The sequence below is a fragment of the Morus notabilis genome, unplaced genomic scaffold (genome assembly GCF_000414095.1).
Source record: "Morus notabilis unplaced genomic scaffold, ASM41409v2 Scaffold625, whole genome shotgun sequence".
In the NCBI taxonomy this organism is placed as follows: Eukaryota; Viridiplantae; Streptophyta; class Magnoliopsida; order Rosales; family Moraceae; genus Morus; species Morus notabilis.
Window position 1 is genome coordinate 512,495 of NW_010357688.1, and position 27,203 is coordinate 539,697.

Here is a 27,203-nt window from a genome sequence, read left to right on the forward strand (position 1 = left end):
ATATATGTTAACAAACATTACTATAATTTTTCCTTTAAAAACATACAATGTCACTATTATAATAGTACCATATAATCCTTCAAGGAAAAAAAAATAGCATAGATATAATCAAATATTGTAATGAAATGCTCTATTTTAACACATGCACATACTAATAGCGTATCCAATATTTTTGTACCATATCCTACTAAAAGAACTATATATTTCTCTCTAAAAGCCAGATAATTGATGACCTAAAGTGAATTTAGGTCACAACAAGAGGCAAAATTTATATATACATATATATATATATATATATATAAAATAAGGTCCCCCCAACCCCAAGATGATGAGTACTATATTGTGCTAGCTGTAGATAAGCGCCCACTCTTGGGTAATTTTGTCTACACCTCTAGCTACAGAGTTAGCAACAAACATCATTATTACACTTTGATAGATGATCAGTTGGGGATCAGCAACGGCAGCATCAGGAAATGGAATTGTAGAAAACCGAGGAAAATGGAAGGCTTTTTTCACGGCCCTCTCTTAAGTGTGAAAACAACAGGTGAATGAGCCAAAGCTAATCACTCCCATGCACACGTCCCTTTCCCTTTTCCCTCTCCTCATATCCCTGTTACTCTCTCTCTCTCTCTCTCTCTCTCTCTCTCTCTCTCTCTCTCTCTCTCTCTCTCTCTCTCTCTCTCTCTCTAAAATCTCCCAAATGCACTCACAAACATATTGTACATCCAATAGTGGAATTCCCACCCCATACATTTTTTCTCTTCTTTTATTATAATAATATGTTAAAGTTAGCTTCAGACCATCCAATACTATGACTTCTCTTCATGATCTCATGATATCATGTGGTACAAAACATCAATAACTCTCGTACGACCCCATGTACATGTGCCTAGTAGGCCATAAAAGAAATCCCAATTTTATCTCCAATCCTTTTTCCATATCTTCCCACGCTATAATATTTATAACTTAATATCACATTATTATTTTCCTCACCCAATTTCCTCCATATAATATTTAATCCCATCTTCCTCACTATAATAACCCTGAGAGAGCTATAGCTCAGCAACCAAGAAGATCACACATATCAGATCCAGAAGAGGTTTTTTTATTTTTTTCATGTGTCCATCATCAAAATCCCACTGATCAGTCAATCCCATCAGTCAAATCAAATCAAACACCCACAAAGAGAGAGAAAGAGAATAAGCGTTAGAGAGAGAGAGAGAGAGAGAGAGAGAAAGACAGTGAAGCGAGAAAAGAGGGGTAGAAAATAGAAGTCAATCAGCAGATCCAAAAAAGAAAGAAATAAGAAAAATGTCCGCCTCGTCCGCTGCCTTTTCACCGGACCACCTTTCTCCCTCCGACCAGCTCTGCTACGTCCATTGCAACTTCTGCGACACTGTCCTCGCGGTGTGCCGTTATATAAAATCATATCTATATCTATATATCTAGACATCATACATATGATCAATATATCCCCATATATAAGATCTTTTTATCATTTACTTTCTCTGCCTTAATGGGGCTTTGGATCTTTCTTTGTTTTTCTTTTTAGGTTAGTGTTCCTTCAGGTAGTTTGTTCAAGACCGTCACGGTTCGATGCGGTCATTGCACGAATCTTCTCTCCGTGAACATGCGAGGCTTGCTTCTTCCTTCTGCGTCTAACCAGCTTCATCAGTACTTCGGACATTCTTTATTCTCTCCGCAACAATATCTTCTGGTATAAGACTATATATAGTGTTAGGGTTTCAGATTTTGCATAGCGTTAATGAACTCTATATATATTCTTTGTTGTTTTAGGGCTTGTTATTATAGATTTGTGGATGTTGATTTGATTGTGAGATCTATCGATTTGCAAACCAGGAGGATATGATGATGCGAAGCCCGCCGGCGTCGAATGCGATGGTGAATCATCAGCCAAACCCTAATCATGATTTGGTCATTCCAAGCCGTAGAAGAGCAGCTGAGCAGGAGATCCCTAAGCCTCCTGTTGTTAATAGACGTGAGAAATATAGATCTTCATCGCCTGATTTTTTTTTCTCTAATTTTTCACATTATTTATTTGAGGGTCTCACTTGGTCAGCTTGATAATTGGTTTTTCAGCGTTTAAAAGGCTATCTTATCTAATGATTTGCCTTTCCTTGGACTTTGGTGGTTAAATTAAATTCTTGTGAAAAAGACTGTGTGGACAGTGGACTGTAGACCTTTCCAATATAGCCCAAGTAGCCTCCTTGCATCTCATAAGAAAAAAGTTTTTTTTTTTTTTTGAAATAAATAAGAAAAAAAAGTTTTAAGAAAGTGGAAACCTATGCTTTGAATTCACTAGCCTTACTTTCTTTTACAGATTTCAAGACTTCTTGGTCAATGTCAAAAGCAAGAATATCTTTTCAGCACATTTACTTAATGCTTAACCTGCTTGAAAATGCCCTTTTCATTCTCCATTTCTCCAAAACAACAACAACCTTCTTATCATCACAAAAAAAAAAAATAATAATAATAAATAAATAAATAGATAAATAAAAAAGATAACGACAACATTCTTCTCTTCTTCTTCTTCTTCTTTTTGGGCTTGAAAAATGACTAGTTTTCTAGTCCACTTTTTTAATCCGCAACCACATTTCCTTTTTTTTTTTGTTTTACATTTCTTTCATAAAACCCACTCCAGATCTGCAACAAAAGTTTCTTTTCAGGTCACAATTCCATTATCATGTTTTAAACCATCAGGTCTTTAAATATATCTCTATAACTACTCAATCTTCACCAGCTTTTTCCTCACACATGACCACGCCGACTATCAAATCATATAAAACTAGTTTGAGCTCATGATTAACTCAATAACTGGTGAAATCTTCATTTAAGAAATCTCCGCATACACTCTAGTATAGAGTTCATGAAAAACTAAAGCTCAAAAAGAAGGTGAAAGATGACATATTTGATTTATGTTATAAAAAACTTTCACACATCATGTAGTTCATACGTTTTCATCACTATTAAGGAATTCTGCCTAACTTTTTTTTTTTTTTTTGGTTTTACTTTAGCTTGTGATCAGAGGATCTCCTTCGAAAATATATGTACTGTTTTGAATCCGTAATTGCCAGGATACTTTTTGCTAAAGATGAGAGAGAGAGAGAGAGAGATCAGAATCAGAAAAAGTAGTAAAAAAGAGAAAGAAGAAAAATGGTCAGCGAAGTGAGTTTAATGTGTGTGTTCGTTTTCTTTGTGAAACATGTCTTTCTACGTGATCATGATCAGCTCCGGAGAAGAGACAGAGAGTACCATCTGCTTACAATCGCTTCATCAAGTAAGTAATCACAAGTGTATATGATAAGTACATTAACCCTGCTTATTCATCATCAAATTAAAAAGAAAATCGATCGAGAGAACTAGTTCAATTAACAACGTATTTATACACAGACACACACAGATATATATATATATATATATATATATGCATAGCATAGTATACATTGATTATTAAAACTCACTAGCAACGTATTATTGTGTGATATATATAATCTTCTTTCGTTGAAATAGGAAACGGCGGGATTAATTTCTATACTAGACATAATATATATATATATATATATGTATGTATGTATAGTGTGTGTGACCTTCAGAAAATAAATGTGCAGGGACGAGATCCAACGTATCAAAGCTGGAAATCCTGATATAAGCCACAGAGAGGCCTTTAGTGCTGCTGCAAAGAATGTGAGAACTGATTAGGGTTATATTTCTTACTCTATAGTTTAGCTAGGGTTTCATTTCTTTATGCCATTTCTCCATGAATCCATATAGTTATTCTATATACCCTGTCAATATATATATATATATAGAGAGAGAGAGAGAGAGAGTTTTCATTAGTGTTGGTTTATATATACACACTATGATTCAATTAACTACATAAATATATATAGCTTTGCTTTTGATTGATGGGTGTGATTTCTCCATTGTGAATTCTAAAAATTTATATGTGATCTTTTCCCTTTCAGTGGGCCCATTTTCCTCACATCCACCTCGGACTAATGCCTGATCAACCCGTGAAGAAAGCTAATCTACGCCAACCGGTACTTGAAATTAAGCTTAATATTTAATTAACTGATAAGCATTCAAAATCACGAATATATATGTGCGCGCGCGCGTAGGAATTACTTTTACAATATTGAAATATACTTTTTGATCTGTGTAAAAACCGTTGGGTTTTTTTGCAGGAAGCAGACAACATGCTTATGAAAGATGGATTTTTCAGCACTACTCCTGCTGCCAATGTGGGCGTCTCTCCCTACTAATAGCTAAAGGGTTAGGGGCTTCCTTAGTTTCTATTATATATATATATATATATATATATATATATATTATTTTACTGCTACTTTATATGATCATATGAGAAGTACTACCGGTTAGCTAGCAAGCTTTCTTCGTTATGAGACTACGTACTTAATTTACAACTTTATCAGTTTCCTGTTTTATGTTTATTAATATATATGAACCGTTTAATGCAATGTTGACTATTTTGAAGTTTGTATACATAGACGGTTGGTGAAGCTTAAGAATCAAACTAACACATATATATATCATGACAAAAATGTGATATATCACTACATAGTATATAGGAAGAGATCTCAGACGTCAAAGAGAGATCTCGTTTAATTTTATCAATTCCTCAGTCGTCGCCTTCACAAAATGCTTAACATATATATTTCTGTAACTTGGAATAATCTATGTTTTTCCCTGGCATGCAACTGCTACTTAAGTGTGTAAAGTAGCGAAAATTTTAATGAAGTATAAACATCAATGTTAGATCAGTTGTTCCAAGTAATACTGCATTGGGGAAGTCGTACAATATATATTTTCTTATAAGTAGATGTTACGAGATATTGTGTCATTGTATATAAAAATTACTTTAGCTATTTAAAAATGGCGCCCTAACAAATATTATCAATGAACTACTTTATGGTCACCACATTCATATAATATATTAATGCATTCTGATAATATTATAAGGCTTGCTCCTGGTGGTTTATGTACGTATAATGCATGCTTTTTTTTCTTTTTGTTTTTTTTTTTTTTTGCTCTGGAAAGTATAATGCATGCTTTACTTTGTATACGCATTCACTAATAGCCTTGGTTCTCTAGCCTTAAGGTGACAACAATAAGAAAAAGAAATTCGAGGTCCACTAATTTTCTTCTTTCATGTAAATTTTTTCTATTCTAGAGTATTTCTTGATACCTTATATTCGGAAAACTTAACTTTTGTAAAATTTGGCCCTAATGTTTTAGTACCTCTTAGTTAATTACCTTTTTTCTTTTACTTTACTCCCAAGCTTTCTATGGTGAGTGCTCGGCCTTTAACCATTATAAAATGAGCTTTTCCTATTATTCTGTACGTGCATCAATATTCATGTGTGTGTGTATATATATATATATATAATATCTTGTGAATAATGCTGGAGATTCCAAATTTTAATAATTTTTATCAACTTTTTAATATTAACTCAGACGGTGGTGTTGCCATCTATAAGTACAATATAATCCTTTAGTATTAATTGACATGTCAATTTTTTAATCACTTATCATCAGTAAAAGAATGACAACTCACATATCATGTGGGTTTGTTTCATAAAAAAAATGGATCCTTAACATTATTTATTTCTTAGCATTCTAAAATGCTTTAGTTATACTTGTATCACAAACAGCATCGTTACTTAATCTTCAAGTTCTTAAATGCCCCGTATTAAGATGATGAAATATATTCCGAGGTTTGAGTGCAATTGTTGAGAAAGGCCGAGAAACTATAAATTATATATATTGATTTTTTAAAGTAAAAGTAAAAGTATAAACGGTTAAAGCAGCAAAGCCGAGACTATATTCTAATCGTGCCGATAAAACCGATTCAGAATAAATTGGTTCGATATGAACTTTATAAAAATTGAGCATCTATTGACTAATTAGTTGTTGTATATGTTACATAAGTATTCAATCTAAATTGAGGCGTGGTGTGTGTGTGTGTGTGTGTAATGTTTTTGTACTTTTTAGACTTTTAGGCAGATCAAAACTATTTAAAATTATTTTCATTGTGATCTTTACTAAGTAATTATGAATTTATTGTTGGACTCGTTTTATTAATAGTCTTGCAGGGAACAGTTTTGATAACAATATAATGCTGTTGACATATATATATATATATATATATATATATATTCTTATCATCTGATGACTTTATTGTTTGTATGATATCATATTTTGAGTATCTCTTTTTTTTTTTATTAACAAAAACAGTCTTTCATTTAACTCAAATGCACATATTGCAATTATAGATATTCGAGCAATTCCAAGATTGGTGTAACAAAAAGTTTATTATAATGATTAAAGTTATTTAAACTATATTGATTCGATAGAAAAACACGAAGGATTTTTTATATGCGCTCTTTTCGATTAGTGCGCATATAACTCCTTAAGGGAGAGTTTCAAGCTTTTAGTAAGATTCTTTTTTTTTTTTTACTCTTCAAAATTGCCTCGCCTCTAGTGTACATTTTTTTCTTATTGACACAATAATGAATTTGTTGTCGATTTTGATTTTTGCCTCGCCTTATATCTTCCAAATCTAACTCTTAGTAGAAGCTAATCTGACAAGAGATGCACAAAAGTACATAAAAACAGTAAACCAAAATTTTAAAACAACAACGAGATAAAGATTCCTATATACCAAAGTTATCGAAACTATAAAATGAGATCATAGTGGATAAATACGTATTCTATACACAAACAAAATAGATGAAACGTTTGATTCATAGATTCAGAACCATATTCAAAATTATTATCGGTTTACGTGTGTTTTTTATGAGAGAAAATACTGTAGCGAATCACAAACCATGATTTAAATCATAGTACGAATCTATCAACCAAACGCAAAATTACTAGAGTTTGAGATGAAGATGAGAAGAGGAGGAGAGAAAAAGAGAACTCTAGGGCCAACGTCTCGACAACATATTATTATCATATTTTGAGTATTTTTCTCGGTTCTTTTACATTTTTTTCTACTATAATTATATTTTGTGCAAATTAGGCTGGCTGTTACTTTTGTATTCTAGTCATTCATCCGCACCGCTTTTACCAGTAAAGTTAAGCTCAGATTTTGTGCAAAAGAATTAAAGTGATATATTCGAATACCAATACTCCATGGTGGTCTTCTCCATTCTTCTAATTGGGCCTGTTATTTTAAGCGCTCGGCCGTCTCATGGATTGTGGAAAAACTGAGCTCCATTGCAAAGGAGACCCACTTGATTGGGCTCACATCTAGCGGGCCAGGCCCAGGTCATGGATACCCCAGAAATGCATGAAATATTCAAAGATAGTTTCAACCTACATGTAGTTGCGTACATTAGCATACATACATGCATGCACACACGTATATACATATATATATATAGAGAGAGAGAGAGAGAGAGAGAGAGAGAGAGCTCTAAAAAGGGAAAAAAAAAAAAAAGTTACAAAGAGACACACAATGTATAATTACTAATGATTTACACTTTCTCAATTCATCTCAAAACATGCCACTTGGCCCCACCTCTTTCAAGGAAATTATGAAAACATGTTAGAGACCACCGCAAAACCACAGTTATTAGTTATAATTACGAACTTAACACTTGACAAAAACCTGTTAGGCTTTCAGTCTCTTTTTATTCCACAATTTACTTTGGAAATGCACAGAAGAGATATTTAAGATTGTCCACCAACAACCAACCAAGTCACTAAAATCCCAGCTGGGTTTGCGAGTAAGCTACTTAAAAAATGACCCAATACCATCAGGCAACAAGGGTTCCAAGGTATTTTGGAGTTTCAAAAGCTAAATGAGTACAGAAAGAAAAGCAAAACGTCCTTCTACACTAAGAGTAAGGATCCATGTCATGTTTCAGATCATAGTTCGTAACTCACTACAGTATTTTTTCTCACAAAAAATAGACGTAAATTGAAAATAATTCTGATCATAGTTTTAAATTTATAAACTAAACGTCATGATGTATGTTTCTGAACATCAGATGATATCATTGTGAAGAAAACATGCAAACACGACAGAATTTGATGATCCAAAGTATCGGGTCTTTTTTTTTTGGGTACCCTTCCCTGCCCGAAGATTCTCGAAGTTTTATTTAGATAGAATCTCTCTCTAGAGACGTCCATACACTAAAAGCTTTGAAATTTCACTTGGGCTCCCCAAATATTCCAGTGTGAAGCCTAATGTCTAAATAAGAAGCCTTTAAAAAGAAGGATTAGCACGTCCTTTGACGATTATGGGGCCGACATAATGTCTAAATTAAATCTTTAAAGTGGTTGAATAAGCTGCAATAGAATTAACTTTATATTTTATTTTTGTTCCTGATTTAGAAGTTGCACAAACAAATTTCTTACCAAAGTGGTCTCTGAAGAGCAGACAAAAGCCGAGAGATGGGATGCCATTACCATTTTATAAACTATAAATAGTAAACGACAAAACGAAGATACTATTAAGTGAGGATACAGAATATTATTGCAAAGGAAAAAAATAAATAAAATAAAATCCATACAAGTCTAGTAAACAAAACTTTCTGAGCCATTATCACAATGTACAACCACCAATGAACACAGGCAGACTTCACAGAGAATCAAATTCTGTAGTCCATTTTTGACGCACACACTATCTTATTTTAGAGTGCTTTTCGAGGGATCTGACACTTGAGAGTGCAGGGATGGCTTTCTTTCCGGTTCTCGTATGCTCATGCATGAGAGAGAGAGAGAGAGAGAGAGAGAGAGAGAGAGAGAGAGTTGAAATGTTGAATATCAAGAATGATACCCCAGATTCTCTAAGACAGCTCTTATGATAAGTTAAATCCATTGGCACAATTATGCAGGAAATGGTAATGGTCAGTTTGCACAGAAATTAATAGACTATGGAAAAAATAAATAAATAACGAACAATACACAAAAGATAAATTATACACATAGCAAAGGAAGAAGTTCTGATTCACTTGGACAACACAAGATATGCAAAATCTAAAGGCTAAATCCACCTAATCGAACTGATATAGTTGCAGGCATAGTTTAGCAGTAAACCACAGCCGACACCATCACAAGATCACCACAAATTCAACTTGAATAAATAATAATTATAATAATAATAATAATAATAATAATAATAATAATAATAAAACGGCAGTCTGTCATAAGGTACATCTAATCCAAGCAATAGCAGACTAATGCATAAAAAAAAAAAAAGAGTTATCTTTTAACACTGAAGACGGAAATACAACATTCTTCCTTCACCCATATGATTCAAGAAAACATGACCAACTAAAATATCACTCATAACTCATCATAGTTAAACAACAACATGAGAGAGTCAAAAACACTATTGTCATCTGTTAAAACACTAATTAGCATACACTATTTTGGGGGCGTATTTGTGTTAGATAAACCCAAAAGAGAAGAGTTCTATACAGTTAACTCTACACAAGATTTAGCAGGAAAAAAGGCCATATGAAACAAAAAAGCCAAATTCACAAACCAGAAACCATAAGACATCTATACGTATTATATAACAAGGAAAGCAGGCCCCGAATCTAAAGGGCATATATCAGATACTTCCATTCTTGAGATTGCTAATCGATGCATTCTTTTTCACTTAAATCCGCCGACTTTAATCTCCTCGGAGAGCTTAGCTTATAACACCATTCCCACTGTATTAAAAACACAAATTTACTACTGCTCTGTGCATTTCAGTCCCGTTAAGTAAACCTGAGACTGAATAACTGTTCTTCCGAATTAAAACCTGGTACTACCGTGAAGCCAACCTTTACCCTCGATTTACATGGCAACAACAATCTCTTGGTGACATCTTCCATGTACACCATCGAAAAATCCACGCCCCTTTCCACTCGAAAGATCTCAACAACGGGATCGAACGAAAAGGCCAGCTTGTGCAGTGTCCAAACTGAGCTCGCCATGTTTACATACGCCTCGTAGAACACACTCAATGACCGCCACGAATTCAAGACCACTTCTTTTCTATCCATATTACTGAAAATCGAGGACTCCATTGTTGGATGGATAATCTCTTGATACTTGCTCTCACAAAACCTCGAGAAATCGCAGCTCCAGTCCCTACTCAACACCTCCATAGGATTGCTCGATGCATGTTCGAGCAATTGCCTCAATGAAAAACTTCTCTTATCGGAATCCGAAGCATGCCCATTACACAAACTTCCATCCTCAACCAATCCAAAGAATTTTGAATCAAAGTTTCTAAACATTCCCAGGCAAACATATGACAAAAACGCAAATCTAGTATGTCCTTTCTTGGCATACCCAACATCGGGATGAACCAAATTAGCAGCTAAATCCAAATCCCACCCAACTCCTCTCATCAACTCAATCAAAATCTTAGTAAACTTACGCGTTAATCTACAAGCATCATGCAAAACAGAATCAAACACTTTAACAGAGAGCAAAACCTCGCAAGACGAGTTCAAATCACCCGATAATCGTTTCGAAAACTTGGAAGTCTGCCTCTGAATCTCCTCCAACTTCTTCTTCAGCGCCGCAACTTCGTTGTCCTTCTGATCCATCTCTTGTTGAAGCCGGTCCGAGAAAGTCCCGAGCGTGCGAAGCTTGCTCTGATTCTCCTCCACTTGAGCCTCCAAACACGACCCAATTGGCAAATCCTTGTCGGAATTATCGGAATTTCTGCAGTTTTCCAAGTAAAATCTCTTGAATTCGGAGAGTCTCTGGAGGTGAGAAACCAGAGCTCGATCGGCGGATTTTATGTTTTCTTCAACAAACGGGACATGGGCAGTTTGTAACTGGAGGTACGAGGCTTCGAAAGAGGAAACCGTGGCAAAAATGGAGGAAAACAGGGTCTGGGTAAGGTGGGTATTTATGGGTTTCGCGAATTCGTCGTTTTTCTTCTTCTGTGTATCGATGAAATTGGGTTTTGTGGGTGTAATTAACGGTTTTTGTGGGGAAGAGAAATTGGTGTAAGTGGAGTCCGGTTTGATGACGACGACTTTCTGGTCGGTGATGACTTCCTCGGCGGAGTCGAGGAGGGAGAATCCGTCGGCGTCGGCGGATTCTTCTTCGTCGGCGAAGAATTCGAAGGTCTTGGCTTTGAATGCGAGAGCGAATTTCTGAAACATCTCGGAGATTTGTGGGGGTCTTGACGAACCGTCCATTTCTGGCATTTTCTCTTCTCTTCTTCTTCTTCCTTTTTCTAAGAAGACGAAGAAATTAAAGAATAAAAAGAAGTAAAAATGAAGAATTATCTTTTCTCAGTAACACTTCTTCTTCTTCTTCTTCTCCTTCTTCTCTTTGTTACAGTTTGTGGAAGTGCTTTGGATGTCTTCGAAGGAAGGTATGTGGGATTCGTCTTTTTTCCTCTCCTTTTGTTTTATTTTATTTATTTTGTGATTGGTTTAATTAATTTGATTAATGACTAATCACTAATTTAATTCTCGTTAGTCTTTTTTTAATTATTATTTTTCCAGTTTTCAACCAAGTTCTCCTTGTTATGCTGACTTTGAGAGTTTTGGCAACGGTAATAAAGGAAAAGACTAGGGTGACGGGATGAGCGGTCAATTTTCCGTGACAGGCTTGTTGTGGTAGGTAAAATGCTCACTTGAAAAGCTTGAACATTTTCATGAGATTGTTGAGAGTCAAGTATATCTTGTTTGATTTTTTTTTTTTAATATACACCAACATGTCACAAGAAGTAGTCCAAATTTTTAAGTGTTTTTTTTTTTTTTTGCTGAATAATTTTTAAGTGCTTATATCACGATAAGATTATATCCACATACAAATGTGAAATAATTAGAACACAAATGTGAAATATTTATAGCACGATAATATAAGTCAATGCATTTCAATAAACATGTATTAACAGGTTTGACACAAAAAAATTGATCAATTATGACCCATTTAACACAATTAATGTTTTTTTTTTTTTTTTAAAAAGAGATCATGTTGGTACCATATCATGTCGCTATACAATTGGTACAGTTAACTTATATATATTACGGCGGTTAATTTTTAAATTACTTGATTCGACTAGAAACCACATTGTTTTTCATCTTATATGTTTTGACTTGAAATTTATATGAAAAAATATACGGATCACCTCATCAATTTATGTCAATGTTTTTGACCGGCGCCATAAATTGCCGCCCTAGACACATGTTTCTTCTTTTTTTTGTCTATTTCCTTTTTGCTTGAAATGATGGAGAGTTTCTTGGATAGCTCTTAGCTGTTATTTGTTCACCCTTCAACATCAAGCATATGAACGTGTAACTGTTTTTTGAAGTATTGAATATGCCATTAAAAATGTTTTAGCGTTCTGCTAACTACTCTTATATTCATGTCAATGTTTATTTGAAGAAATAATATTGCTAACACAGCTAATGGTGGTCGCCGGTGATAATGTCTGCGACCATCATTAGCTATACTGGACTCGTTTAGTTCGTTAATTCGAGTTAGATGTGACTGTTTTTTAGAGTTTTTTACCGTAACAAAACTCGAATTCTAAACTCAAATCAGTGAAATGAGCGGGGTCTAAATTCATCCACTTCAATTTTTTTTTTTTTTTAAAAAAAACTATAATGAAGAGAGGAGGTTTAAAAAAGAAATTGAACAAATTTGATAGAGTACAAATTGTGCTGCTTATTTAATATATAATATAACGTCTAAAAATACTAAAAGAAGGGAACGTATCTTTTATCTTGTGCATTCACTTGGCTCGAGAAAAGCAATGCCTTTTTCAACTTGTTTATTAATAACTTGTTAGGCCATGAATTATCATATTGGTAACTATGGTACGAAAATAATAAAGATTTTGCTGTCTTTAGCATAAGACATAAATCTTTGGCGTAAAATGTTTTACTGGTTCTTTCGTCGTTTTCTGTTAGAAAACCACATCTTCTGAGGAAACAAATCTTCCATGCATTCTGGCATCTTTTTGTCACTGTGATGGTATATTTGTACAGGATCAATAATTTCCCACATTAATCAACTACATGCTTCAAAGTGGCTTTATTTACTTATCAAAGCTCATAGTTCTCTCCATTCTGTGAATGTGGACCTACTCACAAAATGCAATCATTATAGCTTTATATGTACCTTTAAAGTGTGTGTAATACTTTAGGCAGACAATTTCCAAGTGGGAGCTGGAGTAACAGCATGAATTGAGAAAAATATAATTACAAGTTTTGATTATAATTATATTCATCATTTCTAAGTCTTGGTTTAGCAAGTAAATCATTTACTGCAAAAATAAGCCTGGGGCATTTGTTATAGCTATATTGGGATTGTCGTGAATCATGATGATATTTAGACCAAACTTGTTTGATTCATGAATTAGAACCATAAGATTAGAACCATTTTTAATTTACGTGTGTTTTTTGTGAAAGAAAATACTGTAGCGAGTTATGAACCATGATTCGAATCAGAAAACGAATCTTCCAACCAAACGGGCTCTAAATTTGGTATAGAAAATTTCTTTCTTTCTTTTTCTTTTTTTTTTTTTTAAAGAAGTTAGAAGTTGTAAATTTTATAAGTTTTTAATAGTGTGAAAAAATGAGACTTGAATTAATGAATTCTTCCTGCCCCAGCAAAAGTACAATCCAAGAGACCCTTTACCGTTGAGTATTTGAGTTGACTCAAAGAGAAAAAGGCCGAAAGGGGGATTGTTGTTTGGTGAAAAATAGGGCCGTGATTAGGAAACGTGGTTAACCAAATTGATTAGATATTGACTATTAAAAGGTTGGTTAGCAGTTGTTACATGAGATCAAATTGAGAACAATTAGAAATGTTTCAATTAATAAAGAAATAATAAAGCAAATCATTCATTGCAACTTTGCAAGACGTTCCAAATATAGCACAGTATCTTCCACCTTGTTATAACTATGAATTATACAGTCTAATATGAAAAAAAAAAAAAAAAAAAAAAGAATTAACAGTGTTGTTTTATTTTCAACCGTTATATATGTATTAAGTAATGTCAATTTTACAAACACATCCGTATAAAATAAACACTAGCTTTACAGCGATAACTTATTAATATTGCTTGCTTAGGAAATAAAGATATACAACTATTTGTTCTTATTTACTTTCTTTTTTTTTTTTTTGGTTCTTCAATCACACTACACAAGCAAGCACATATATGCAATATGTATGTGTGCGGTGAAATTGACAGCATATGGGATCACAAACCAATAAGAGAGACAATTATTCCATTTGCACAAAAGTTTCTTAGTTTAAGATTATTTTCTTTTTCTGTGGGTATTTTGCAATGTGACCACCAATTCTAGTGGATAAATCAATGAGAGAAATATAGAACACACAATTTCTTATAACGTGTCTCTATCACCTGGTTAGAAGAAGTAAATAACATGGTTGACGTGGACGTTTGGTTGATGGATTTAAAATTATTCTAAATTTATGTGTATTTTTTATGAAAAAAATATTATAACGAATCACGAAACATAATTCGAATCATGACATGAATCTAACAATCAAATAACTTAGTCCATTCAAATGTTGCAGACGACAGAGATTTTGTCGAGCCTATCTCGGCAATCATGGTGTCCCTCTAGTTGTTCGCTTTGTGGATTAGTAGTCTTTGACGTATTATTAAAATATTAAAATGCTGCAAAGGAATAATCTTGCTTTCGGCACATGATTAAAAAAAAAATACAAAATAAAGTCCTCAAGAATATGTTTGGCAAAACAACATTTTGACAAACTAAATCATGGATTTTCATTTACCAAATTGTCGCCTAATACAAAACTTAATTGTTTTGGTTTGCTTTTTTATTTTATTTTCCTTTTTGCAAATCTCCGTCTAGGATTTGTTGTTAATCACCTAAAAAATTAGACCCTCAAGTTACTGTATGAGTGTGTTTAGTTACAGTGATAGAATTGTAATAATAGTAATGAGAATAGAATGAAAAAGAATACATTGAAAACAAATATTAATTTTTTTGTTTGGCTGAAATGAAAAACAATAAAATGATATTGATTGTGTTTTAACAAAAATACCCTTAATAAAACAAAGTCAAATTACATATTCAACTAGCATGAATGTTCTTTAAACTTTAGGCTAAGTTTTTTCTTCAATTTTTTTCTTGAGATGTTCTCAGCTTTAATCAATATCAAGATGCAACTTTCTTAAATGTATAAACTACCATTAACAACTCCCTTTTTTTTTTTTTTGCCGAAGAACAACTGCACATATGAAAAATTACTATCCAAAGTTTACCCATATATGAAAAAAATCATTATCTATAGACAATACCGAAAAACCCAAATCTGACAGAGAAAATCACTATTCAAAGTTGACCAAAATATGAAAAATCATGATCTGAGAACAATTATGAGCAACCCCAAATCTAAAAAAGAGACTATTATCAAAGAGCGGCTTCAAATCTATAACTAGAGCTTTATGCAAAAAACAAAAAAAGAGAGACAATTTTGAAGAACAAACCCATATATGAAGAAACCAAATTCTGAACAAACCAAATAAAAAATAAAAAAAGAAACCCATCAATATTTGTGCACAAACTAATAAACCCAAGCAACCATAGAAGAAATTAGCTTCAATATCAAGGCAAGTTTATCACCTGAGTACAACCCCATCTAGCATGTTTGGAACCAATTTTATTTCTGTTTTTCACGTTTTTCAAGATAAAAAAATGAGATTGAGGGAAAAAATATGTTTGGAGGAAAAAATGGAAGAAAATTGAAAACAATTTCATTTTTTAATTTAGTGTAAAATCACTTAGAAAATGAAAATGATTTGAAGTTGTTTTTCATTTTTTGTTTCCATTTCTTTGGGCAGATGCCTTTTTTTTTGACAGGTGGGTGAAAATTATATAACTAAATGAAATTTTAGTTTTTTCTTAAACTAAAAACAATCTCTTAATAAAACTACCAATGCATTTTCAGAAACGATTTCTGCTTGAGATTAAAAACGTTTTCATTTCCAGTTCATACAAAAAATTAAATTATAAAAAAACTAATTCTAAACGTACTCATCAAGTTTTACTTTTGAAATTTTCTTCTCCTATGAGGAAGAAGAATGAAAGACTAAAAAAGACAATGGACGGAGCCACGCTCAGCTGGTGAAGCTTCATTGTCAACAGCAGAACGTCGAAGTAAGTGGTGGAGCACTGACGAAATGATGTTCGACAACACTGTACAGAGGCGCTGAGCGCGAGCTCCGATGATGTACGGTGGCGCTAGGTGTGAGCTTATGTTCTTTGGCTGACCTTTTTTTTAAGCAAATAAAGGAGGGATCTTCTCCAATACTCTAATATAATGGTAAGTGAGGTTTTTTTATCCATCAAATATGTGTAAAATTATATAAAAATTAAAAAATACGCAGATTTAATAGTTAAAAAAACATTACCTCTCAGTACGTCAAATATACTAAAAAATCTCTAAATAAATATGTCCAACTTTTTTTAGTTTTGTCCGATTGTTTAGAATTCTTTCTCGAGTTGATGTGTAATGTGAGAAGTTGAGGATAATTTTTTAGAGTTCGTTTGTTTTATGTGTTTAAACTCGTGATTTTGATTCTGTTACAGTGTTTTTCTCTCACAAAAAATTTGAATTTCAAATGTCAAAATCAAGAATCACTGGTTTAAACGCATGATCCAAACGGGCCATTAGTATTTAATATGTCTTTCAATGAATTTTCCAGGGGTATATCTCTACATTTTACTCAAGAGTTGTTTGGCTCATGTGTTCAGCCATTTTAAACTCATAAGCTCATATAACTTTTAAAAGGGGAAAGGAGACAGACAAATACTCTCTTTAAAGTGTACAAGTCTAAATTTTTATCATTTACTTATGATTAATATCTTTTTGGTCAAATAATTATATTTGTCAAAAAAATATTAATTAAGAATAACATGTACTCTAATTTTCTCTTTTTGAAAAGGTTTTAGTCCAGATGTGATATTTTAAATCAGCCATAACTAGCCAATTCAGAACTGACCACCATCCATGAATTCATCTAATCAGGATAAGTTTCTATAGTGATTTCCAATTCTCATGTTGAAATTCATGTTTTCAATACACATTTAGAACTCGTTTAGTTTGCTGATTCGAGTTGAGATGTGACTTTATATGAGAACTTTTTACTATAGCAGAATAGTTACATGTGACTGTTTCTGAGAGTTTTTTACTGTAATAAAATTTAAATTTTAAACTCAAATCAGTGAAATAAACGGAGCTGCGTGTTCAGGCTTCACCACTCAAACGAAATAAGCTCTCGAACTATCACATTTCAAACCGGCTGTCCCTATTCGGCTGCCTTGCTGGCTGCCGTGCAGTCCAAAGACAACGTGGGCCATCGTGAACCACGAAAGCCCAAATCGAAGAGACTGGATCAATTCCAATTGACTGTGGGATGTGGGACACAACATAAAGCCCAAATCGCAGAGATTTAGGGATTTATAGATACCAAAACCTCATTATTTTCACCACCCCACTCTCTGAGAGTACAAAGTTAGTAACGTTGTCACATTGATGTGATTAAAGGACATCATCATCAGGATCGGGAAAAGAATCTCGAAAAGAAGAAGAATAATCATGTGAACATTCAGATCAAATGGCCCATACATTCCTGGTTAAAAAGCAGAAAATTTATTAGTATAAAGTGCATTAACATTTAGGACATGACCATGCCGTTTCTCTTCAACAGTTTTTCACATCATAACTAGAAAAACAAATGAGATTTTTTTTTTTTTTAATGACAGGAAAAAAAAAAAAAAAAAAAAACAAATGAGATTTAAGATATTAGGGTGATTAAACTCTCTGAATCTGGGGTGAAATTCAGATTGATGTTAACCCTTGCACGGGGTAAAAGCTGACAAAAAATGTTTCTTCTATTTGCAATAATTAAGTTTGTCATTATTTAAGTGTCGTCCGTGATGACTTTTATAAGCTCCATGTAAAATATTTTTGGCCTCATATCCTTCACTATTTTCCTTTCCCTTACAAAATCTCCTCTAAATTGCAACTTTTGTATCATTCTTTGTTTTTGTTTGCTTTCTGCTTCACAAAAGGGTACTGTTCTCGTGCAACTAGTCATTGCTGGCCCCGCCGCTTAATGATCTTAGCAACGATCTAAAAAATATCTTTTTGATTGATATCACGTGGATGAAGCACGTGAGAGGGGATGTGGGATTCAACTCCAGCGTAGATTGTAGAAAACAAAAAATTTTAAGTAATAAGCTTTTTGAATAGGAGACCTTATGCCAGTTAGATTTTCCTTACGACTCACTTAAATTTGATTTTTTTTTATTATCAGTCCTTCAATTGTTAATACAAGTAGGGTGTGTACGTTTTTCTCAATTAGATCGCACTAATAAATATGAAAAGTGATAGAATATGATAAAAATTTTAACAATGTTGGACGACAATATCAATAAGACATTAATTTCTGTATCTTACCAAAAGGAATTCCTTTTTATTATAATGTTAATTGAACGATGGAAAACATATGTTCAATACATTGTGGTTTGAACTTTTGTGGTTTGAAATGAAAAGTTTGATACACGTGGTTTGAACTTTGATTTAAAACACTGAAAACAATGGGTTTTTAAGCTTTTTTTTGGTTCAAAACATCAAATTAGTAGTTTGAACCAATTCTAAAAAAAAAGCTACCTAACGATGGTTCGAAACAACTTCTGAACCAATTCTAAAAAAAAAGCTACCTAACGATGGTTCGAAACAACTTCTGAACCAATTCTAAAAAAAAAGCTACCTAACGATGGTTCGAAACAACTTCTTAGTTCAAATCACTCGAACCTATTTACCAAACAGCATCATAATCTTAGTTCTTTTATTTATTTACTACTCTCATTTTAAAAGATCAACCTACTAAATTAGACGATGTAGGGCTTATTCAGTTATATTTTTGAGTTACGGTGACTTGAGTGTAGATTTAAGTTGAATTTAAGTTATAATTTAAGTTGAATTTTTAACTTGAGTTTATGTTTAGACGTGCATATTTGAGTTAAGATTTGAATTGAGAATATAATTTAAGTATGTGATTGGTATACCAAAACTTGAGTTATGAATAGTAAAAAGTGAATGGGATGTAATTATTTTGTTTGGAATTTATTATTTAAATAAGGGCAAACAATTTTTTAATAGCAGGATGTAACTTGAGTGAGGTGAATTCAAAGGGAAGGGTTGAACTTGAGAAATTAGGCCGCTGACTTGAGTATTAACTCGAACACGAACGTGAGTACTTGAGGAACGAACACGAACTTGAGTTGAAAATCTCATTCAAGTTGGTTTATTTAGGCCCCGTGGGCTCGTTCATTTCGCTATTCGAGTTTAGAATTCAAGTTTTGCTACAGTAAAAAATTCTCATAAATAATCACATCTAATTTTTTTGCTACAGTAAAAAATTCTCACATACAATCACATCTTAACTTGAATCAGCGAAACGAATGAGTTGTAAATTCAAATTAAAATGTGATACTTTTTTAGAGTCCCTAATATCTTGATTTTTTTATTATAATTAATCTAGGTGAGATTGAGATTTATTACCCTTTGTGCTATCATTATTACGAAAAATGACGCGAGACTATTGTTATTTTAGTTTCTTTCACTGCTTTGAGGATGGACTAGGTAGCCAATATTTATTGCAGGTCACTTTTGGTGAGTAATAGATTTGATCTTGCTTTTAATTATGTGGATCTTGATTTTATTGTCGTTGGAGTTTGATGGAAAAGTATGTATGATCACGTCGATCGTCGTATCTGGAAATTACCAATCAATTTAATTCTAGTGGGTGTGGGTAATAGATACTTGTCATTTTCCAGGATCTTCTTGCAGGGTAGGAGACATTGATGTATCAGTTGGGTCGCTGTTAATATGCTTATTAAATAGTTACACTTTGACATATATAAAGGGAAAAAAAAAAGTAGGCTATAACTTGTAGATATAATTGATTACGTGTATTTTTTTATTGTTAGCTTTTCCTGAATAACTGGTTTTTTGCATGCCCATAAGTCCTTTTTGACTTCCGCTATATCAGCTCAAAAATAGCATTCAATTTAATCTTCTGTCCCATCTTGATCTATTTCAACTTCAAGAGTTGTCCCAAAAAAAAAATAATAAATAAATAAATAAAACTAGCAGTAGCATTTTATAATTTCTGTCCTTTTAGCAAATTATACATTCTCTTTTTATCCTCAAATATTAATGTAACAACTTATTATTTCATCAATAAAAAAAAGTAATATAGTGTTATGAATAGTAACTATTAACCTCAATTAAAGTTACAATATAAGTCAATTAAAATTACTGTTCATATCAGAATATTATTGTGCAAATAATAACCGTAAATAGTAAGTATTATATAAATAGTAACTGTGAATAGTGTCAAAATTTTCTTATAAATAAAACTCTAAGGCTCTTTATTTTATATACCTTCACAAGATTAATGAAATTCTTTCTCTCTCTAAAGTTTTTCATCTTAGTTTTTATAGCACGTTATCAGCACAAACGTTTTATTCCTACTGCGATTGTCTACATTCATTAATTCAAAAAAATAAGGTTCTGATCTAATTACAAGCATCTACCTTAAAATCAAAAGAAAATAAGTCTTAACCATGTCCTACTACAAGTTTCTACCCTTACTAATTCAAGTGAAAAGTATGTAAATATATTCTATTATTTTATATTCATACAAAGGAGGAATATGTCACTAACATATTATAATTTTTATAATTTTATCATTATACACTCTTCAAAAAGTTTACCGAGTAGTTTGACGTGTTTGTATTCTCATAAATGGACTGCTATGCCACCCGCAGGTAATATTTCTCATTGTATTTTTTGCATACATATTACATTCTCATATGTTTATTTTTCTACATCATTTTAAGTATACAATTGTAATTTTTCTTCCACTTCTAATGGTAATATAACGATTTTTTACACCACTATTAACGGATATGTAACAACTATAAACGGCTAGTTTTTAATCTATAAAATGTGATTTTTCTTAACCCATACATCTTACATTCTTTGCAACAACAATACAGTTTGCACAATTATAACAAATTTTATGAGCTAATCTCAATTCTTTTTGTGGCTAAGAAAAATAATGAATTGTTGATTAAAAATCATCAGTCTCATCCTACTAGTTCAGCAACGTTTCTAGAAGCAAATGTTGCATTCTCTAAAAATTCGGGACGAAGGTAAAATCCTAGACGTGGTAGTGGATGTGGTCGAAGTGGTTATTATAACCTTTCACAGAAAGTTATGATTCAAAAGAAGCATCATGATAAAGAAATGGATGCTAATGGAAGTTTTTCCCAGATCCATGAAAATTCTTGGTATAGATGTGGTACTAAAGGACACTAGTCTCGAATTTATCGAACACTGGAACATTTTTACAAACTTTACAAGACATTTCTAAAAGGGAAAGAAAAAGGAAGTTAATTTTAATGAACACCACGATCCTATTAACGACTCCACCCATCTTGAAGTTTCAAATATCACTGATGATGTTGCTTATCAAACTATCAGTGATAACTAGACATATACATTATGCTCTTATGTATATCCATTGCATTTTGTTTTTGTATTGTCTCTGTTCTATGTATGTTGTACTTATTTACATAAAATTATATCTTATGTATTTTCTTAAAAATTCATGAAATTTTTATGATATTATTATTATTATTGTATGAAGCTTAATATGGATGGAGCTAAGTTAAAAGTTAATGCCAGGGATATTTGTATTCCAGATAATAGTACAACGCACATTATCATAAAATCAAAAAAGTACTTCTCTGATTTAAAATCAGTAAAGACAATAATCAATACAGTATATGGTCCTATATATCTGGTTGGGGGATTGGTAGAGCAAGCTTTGTATTGTCAAATAGAACAAAGTTTTCCATAAATGACGTTCTATTTTCACCAAAGTCCAAAAGAAGTTTGTTGAGTTTCAAAACATATCTTCATGAATATGATATAGAAATTGAAGGGAATGAAAAATATGTGTATTTAACTACTAACGTATTAGGAAAGAAGTACATATTAGAAAATTTTTCAAAACTCTCTTCGAGATTACATTATAAATATATAAATGTGATAGAGTCACACATGGTAGTTAAAGAAGATCCCCAAATATTAACCCTATGGCATGACCGTTTGGGTCATCTTGGTTCAATACACTCCCAAATATTTAATACATTCGATTAAGTGACAATGCAACAGATCTTTTCACAAAGGCAGTTCCCACTACAACATTCAGAAAGCATATTCATAGCATCGAGATGCGTTATCTCTGAGATTTATGAGGAAAGCCTTTACATGTTAACTTGAGGGAGAGTTTATGTGGTTGTATTCTTTTTTCCTTATTATAGTTTTATCATATTGGGTTTTCCTTATAAGGTTTTTAACGATGCAGCATAAACACGTATAGATAAATGACGTACACTTTTTCTCTTTGCTATAGGTTTTATCTCACTGAATTTTTCCTAGTAAGGTTTTTAACGATGCATCATGAATGGTGGACATATAAGAGAAAGTGTTATGAATAGTATATGTCCGTCTCAGTCAAAGTTACTATGTCAATCAAAAGTACTGTTCAGTCAGAATCTTATTGTGTAAATAATAAACGTAAATAGTAAGTACTATGTAAATAGTAATAGTGAATAATGTCAAAAATTTTCTTATAAATAGAACTCTAATACTCTTCATTTTATATAAAATTAATAAAACTCTCTTTCGAATTTTTCTCACTAAAATTTTTCTTCTTAATTTTACATTTTCTTAGTTTTTATAACATATAGGAACTTTTTTTTAGTGGGATTTGAAGTTAGTATTCAGGCTTACGATAACTCATCAATAGGCTATACAGCTGCAGCTATACATCATCTTTCTATATACATACACTGATACGTGCATAACAAATATTTTCCTTTTTTCCCCCTCTCCTTCAGAGTAAAAATCACAACATTGAGAGTTCCTTCACATGCTTCGTTGTTTTTCACCATGGTAGACACCTCACACCAGGGGCGTATCTTCAAAAAACACTCTAACGTTCAAGTTAACGATTAAAAAAAAAAAAAATCACTAATTTTGACAAATGAGTAAAATGATGGAAATATGATTCAAACTATTCCTATTTATAAAGATGGTTTGGCGAACCAAAAGTATCTTTTGGGTCTATTTTTATTTATTAGTGGACGTTTAGTTTATGAATTTAAAATTATAATTTAGAATTATTCTTAATTTATGTGTATTTTTTATGAGAAAAAATACTGTAACGAACCACGAAACTTCCCTGTTAGATGGCTTAATTTGGAAATTCTTTAATATATATGTGTGCGTATATATTCATTTTATAACATCAATATGTGTCAAGTTTTGATTAACTGCTTGAAGTCGAGTTTTAAATTACTAACCCTTGACCTTGAGCTTGTAATCTTGATCCCTTGACACGATTGATGGTCATTTTCGATCCTCCCACCTAGGTGGGTCAGCCTCGCGTTTGATCTATGCAATATTTCCGATACTAGAGAGAACGCATGTTATATATTGTGACATGCCTATGTATATTACCTTTTTATTCTTATTTTATAACTAAAATAATGTCAAAGAATTAATAAGATGGTAATTTATTTAAGCAACAAGACAAAAGAAAACCATTTTCTTTTCTCTCATTCACATTTTCTTTCTTTTGTATAATTTCTTTCTTTTTTTTCCATAAATCAAATGATTTGATGTTTTAAAAAAAAATCTTTGAGGATTTTTGAGTGTACATTGAGTTTACGGATTTAAAATCATGATTCAGAGTCATTCTCAATTTACGTGTATTTTTTATAAGAGAAAATACTGTAACGAATCACGAATTATAATTTAAACCATAACATGAATCTGCATACCAAACACCCCCGTCTTGTTTTTAAAGTTTGGAACCAAAAATTACAGCCACATGTTTTGAAAACTACATTTCAAAACCACAAAAATTCATTATCACTTCCTATTGACCAAGCTGGCCCTTAAAGGACTTACCAAGTACCAACTATTCTTTATATATATATATATATATTATATATATATATGTATTCGCCATATATGACATGATAAATGTTCAGCTATTCTTGTTCTACCCAATTCCTATATTTCCTTATCTTTTGTTCTCTCTTCTGTTTCTAATTTTCATGAAGTATGTGATCTGCAGCTTCTGCATTGATGTGAGAACTTTGAGCCCAAGCAGATTCAGATATTGGACCACGTCTATACACACATGTATATTGTGTGGCTCAAATGCCACTTGAGTAGATTACGAGGGGATTTTTTTGTAAAATTTTTATTTTTTGTTTATATAATACGGAAAAAAAACAAGTTTCTTTTTCTTTTGCTTGAAAGGAAAAAAAAAAAAAAAAAAAAAAAAAATTTTTTTTTTTTTCTAAAGGGGGGGAAAAAAAAAAAAAAAAAACTTGGACAAACCAATTTTTTTTTTAAAAAAAAAAAACTTTTTGTTTTTGCTAATGAGACGGAAAAAAAAAAAAAAACAACTTGGACATACCAATTTATTGCTTGTAGATCTTTTTACAAAAACAGAAAACCAAAGATTTTTTATACATTACCTTACACAAGTTGCTTTTTGAATGCACATTATATGCGCATAACGTAACATCGGTATATCGTTGGGGAATAAATATGTAGAGTACAACGTTAAACATCAAAGTAATTCAGTACTAATTATTAATGGTATCTTAAACCTTTTTTTTTTTTTTTTGGTTAAACGAAAACGTAAGAAGTTCGATAAAGTTCACGAGTGGAATCTCAAACTGATTTTATTAAGAGTATCAATCTAGCTTTCTAAGGATTATAAAGATGACTTTTTATGTAACACTAAGAACTAAGAAAAAAACTATTTTATAAATAGTTTTGGTTTTTATTAACTTTTTCATATGTTACTTTCATTTATTAGTATCCTGAAGTCACGATCGATGACCAACAAAAAAAAAGGAAGCTGATCTTCATGAAATATTTTATTGCACCATATACAAATTATCCCTTGACTATCTAGATATACACACGTGAGAAGTATATTCTAATCTTGTATATATATATAAACTGACACACGTGTGGCAGTTCATTATACATGAAATCCTAGATATTCGTGAGGGAATTAAAATGATCGTGATGAAAAAATAACGAAGAAAGAAAATATGCGTGGTGAAGTTATCCGTGACCATTCTCGTGCTAGGCACTAACGTAACCATAGATGACATGATGACGGCCCAACCGCCGTGTATAAAGTGGCACTACAAAATATGATCTCATGCATCGAAAAGTCAGAACTACCCCTTTATGGACTAGCACCACCAGCATTCTTGCTTTGATTTTTAACAACACTTTTAAGGGCATCTTTGACCTTGAACAAGAAAATTCCATATATCTCTTTGCCTTTCCAGTCGGCAGAACCTGTAATAGTGTATAGTCCCAAATCCAAGCAAAGGAATCGGACTTTGGTTAGGCCACGCGGGTGAGAGAGAGAGAGAGAGAGAGAGAGAGAGAGAGAGAGAGAGAGAGAGAGGAATTAAACACAGAAATCGAAATGAAGAGGAACCCTCCAAACATCATAATTCATGCCTAAACTAGGCAAAAGAGGGAGATGAATTTAGTCAAATTGGAGTAATAAAGGAAAGAAAAAAGATCTTTCAGGATGTATATTAGAATCCCAAATAATGTATTCTATTGGAGAAGATATGTCTCAGATTTTGGGATATATGGCTAATGCCTTATGCTCATGTGAATTATGATAATATATATATATATATATGTATGTATAGCATTATGCTTCTGTGATATACTGATCAGTACTACTGCTGTTCGCCTAAGCCAGCTGATGCCAATTGCGTACGGCCCTTTACACTTTTGCCATTGCCCTATTCCCTCTTTGTCTGCTATTTTGGAATCTCAACGCCAACCTAGCTATATCATGTACGTATGTAGAGAGTTTTTATAATAAGGATATCCTTACAATAAAAAATGTACTATTTTAATAGATTTTTATACAAACTTTACCGTAAAAACAAAGCCTCGTAAGATTTTTTTTTTTTGTTCTTTTTGTAATATCTCACCGTAAATACTCATATTTTCTTTACGATGAAATTTTATCTGTAGTGTAAGTTTTTAATTATTAAATTTGATTAAAATTACATCAAAATAAAAAAAATATGTAGGAGAAATACAAACTTAACACCTTAAAACAAAAATTTCTAGGGTTACGCAGTGAGACATGAATCGACTCATCCTTATTGTTGTGTGAACAACTTTAAATATTAGTTGAATCTCTGTCTAAAGTGGGCGTAGCTCATTAATTGGTCTCCATTTTACTCCATTTACATGTTTATCTGTTTATAATTTTCTGATATTAAAGCTCGAGAGGATTCAAAACAGTGGCCATGAGTCTCAATTAACGTTATAAATTCTTAAATTATTATTATTATTTTGTTTATTCACTGTAGATAAACCAACGTCTATAAGCACAATTCGAATTAAATTGTTTGATTCAAATTGTTAAATCATACATGGGCTACATTTATCATCTCTCTCCCATTACACAGTTTCTATATTATAATAGTTAAGCCTTACCCTCTCCACGCTTCTTTTCATGCCAACGTTTGCCTAATGCTCTTCCCATATGCATGCGATCACATTCATGCAAATAGTGTTTTTTTTTTTTTTTATATAGTTTGAATTTTTATTCCTATTCATAATTAATATCTTTTTTAGTCAAATAAATTTATCAGTCAAAAAAATATTAATCAATAATAAAAATAAAAATCTATGACTTATTTATTCTAAGATAAGTTCAACAATTTTCTCTCAATTTAGAATTTAATGGTGGATTGGCCGTGGGTCTGGTGTGTTAATGAATTTGGTTTTTGTAAAAGGTAACACTTATAGGATGTTTGTTTATTGTATTCGTCTCTGATTCGGAATCATAATTCATGATTCTCTACAGTGTTTTTCTCTCACAAAAAATACATGTAAAACGAGAATTGTTCTAAATCATGATTCTAAATACATAAACCAAACGTCCATAATGTATTCCATTTACGATCGGTACATATTAGTAATAACATTCTGATAATTAGTCAATAGATTACGACCCATAGCAACAAATAATC

At 32.1% G+C, this 27,203-nt stretch overlaps 2 protein-coding genes across 2 annotated transcripts; one reads left to right on the forward strand and one right to left on the reverse strand.

The window, feature by feature from the left end:
* Nucleotides 1–970: 970 nt before the first annotated feature.
* LOC21403745 (axial regulator YABBY 1) lies at nt 971–4,296 on the forward strand. Its single transcript, XM_010090580.2, has 7 exons — nt 971–1,407; nt 1,553–1,717; nt 1,861–1,999; nt 3,250–3,298; nt 3,630–3,705; nt 3,987–4,061; nt 4,206–4,296. Exons 1-7 carry the CDS (start codon nt 1,312–1,314, stop codon nt 4,281–4,283), a joined length of 678 nt encoding a protein of 225 aa, XP_010088882.1. The 5' UTR covers nt 971–1,311; the 3' UTR covers nt 4,284–4,296.
* A 4,902-nt stretch (nt 4,297–9,198) lies between these two features.
* On the reverse strand, nt 9,199–11,265 carry LOC112094068 (protein GRAVITROPIC IN THE LIGHT 1). Its single transcript, XM_024174083.1, is given in 2 exon segments — nt 9,199–9,794; nt 9,797–11,265. Coding segments are annotated over 2 exon segments (1,476 nt in total). The 5' UTR covers nt 11,208–11,265; the 3' UTR covers nt 9,199–9,729.
* Between the last annotated feature and the right edge of the window lie 15,938 nt (nt 11,266–27,203).

Bases quoted from the DNA above. Each gene is read 5' to 3' on its own strand.
- LOC21403745 (XM_010090580.2), top strand. From the start codon at position 1,312: ATGTCCGCCTCGTCCGCTGCCTTTTCACCGGACCACCTTTCTCCCTCC. The intron at 3,299-3,629 runs GTAAGTAATCAC...ATAAATGTGCAG, and splicing joins GCTTACAATCGCTTCATCAA to GGACGAGATCCAACGTATCA. The intron at 4,062-4,205 runs GTACTTGAAATT...GTTTTTTTGCAG, and splicing joins AAGCTAATCTACGCCAACCG to GAAGCAGACAACATGCTTAT.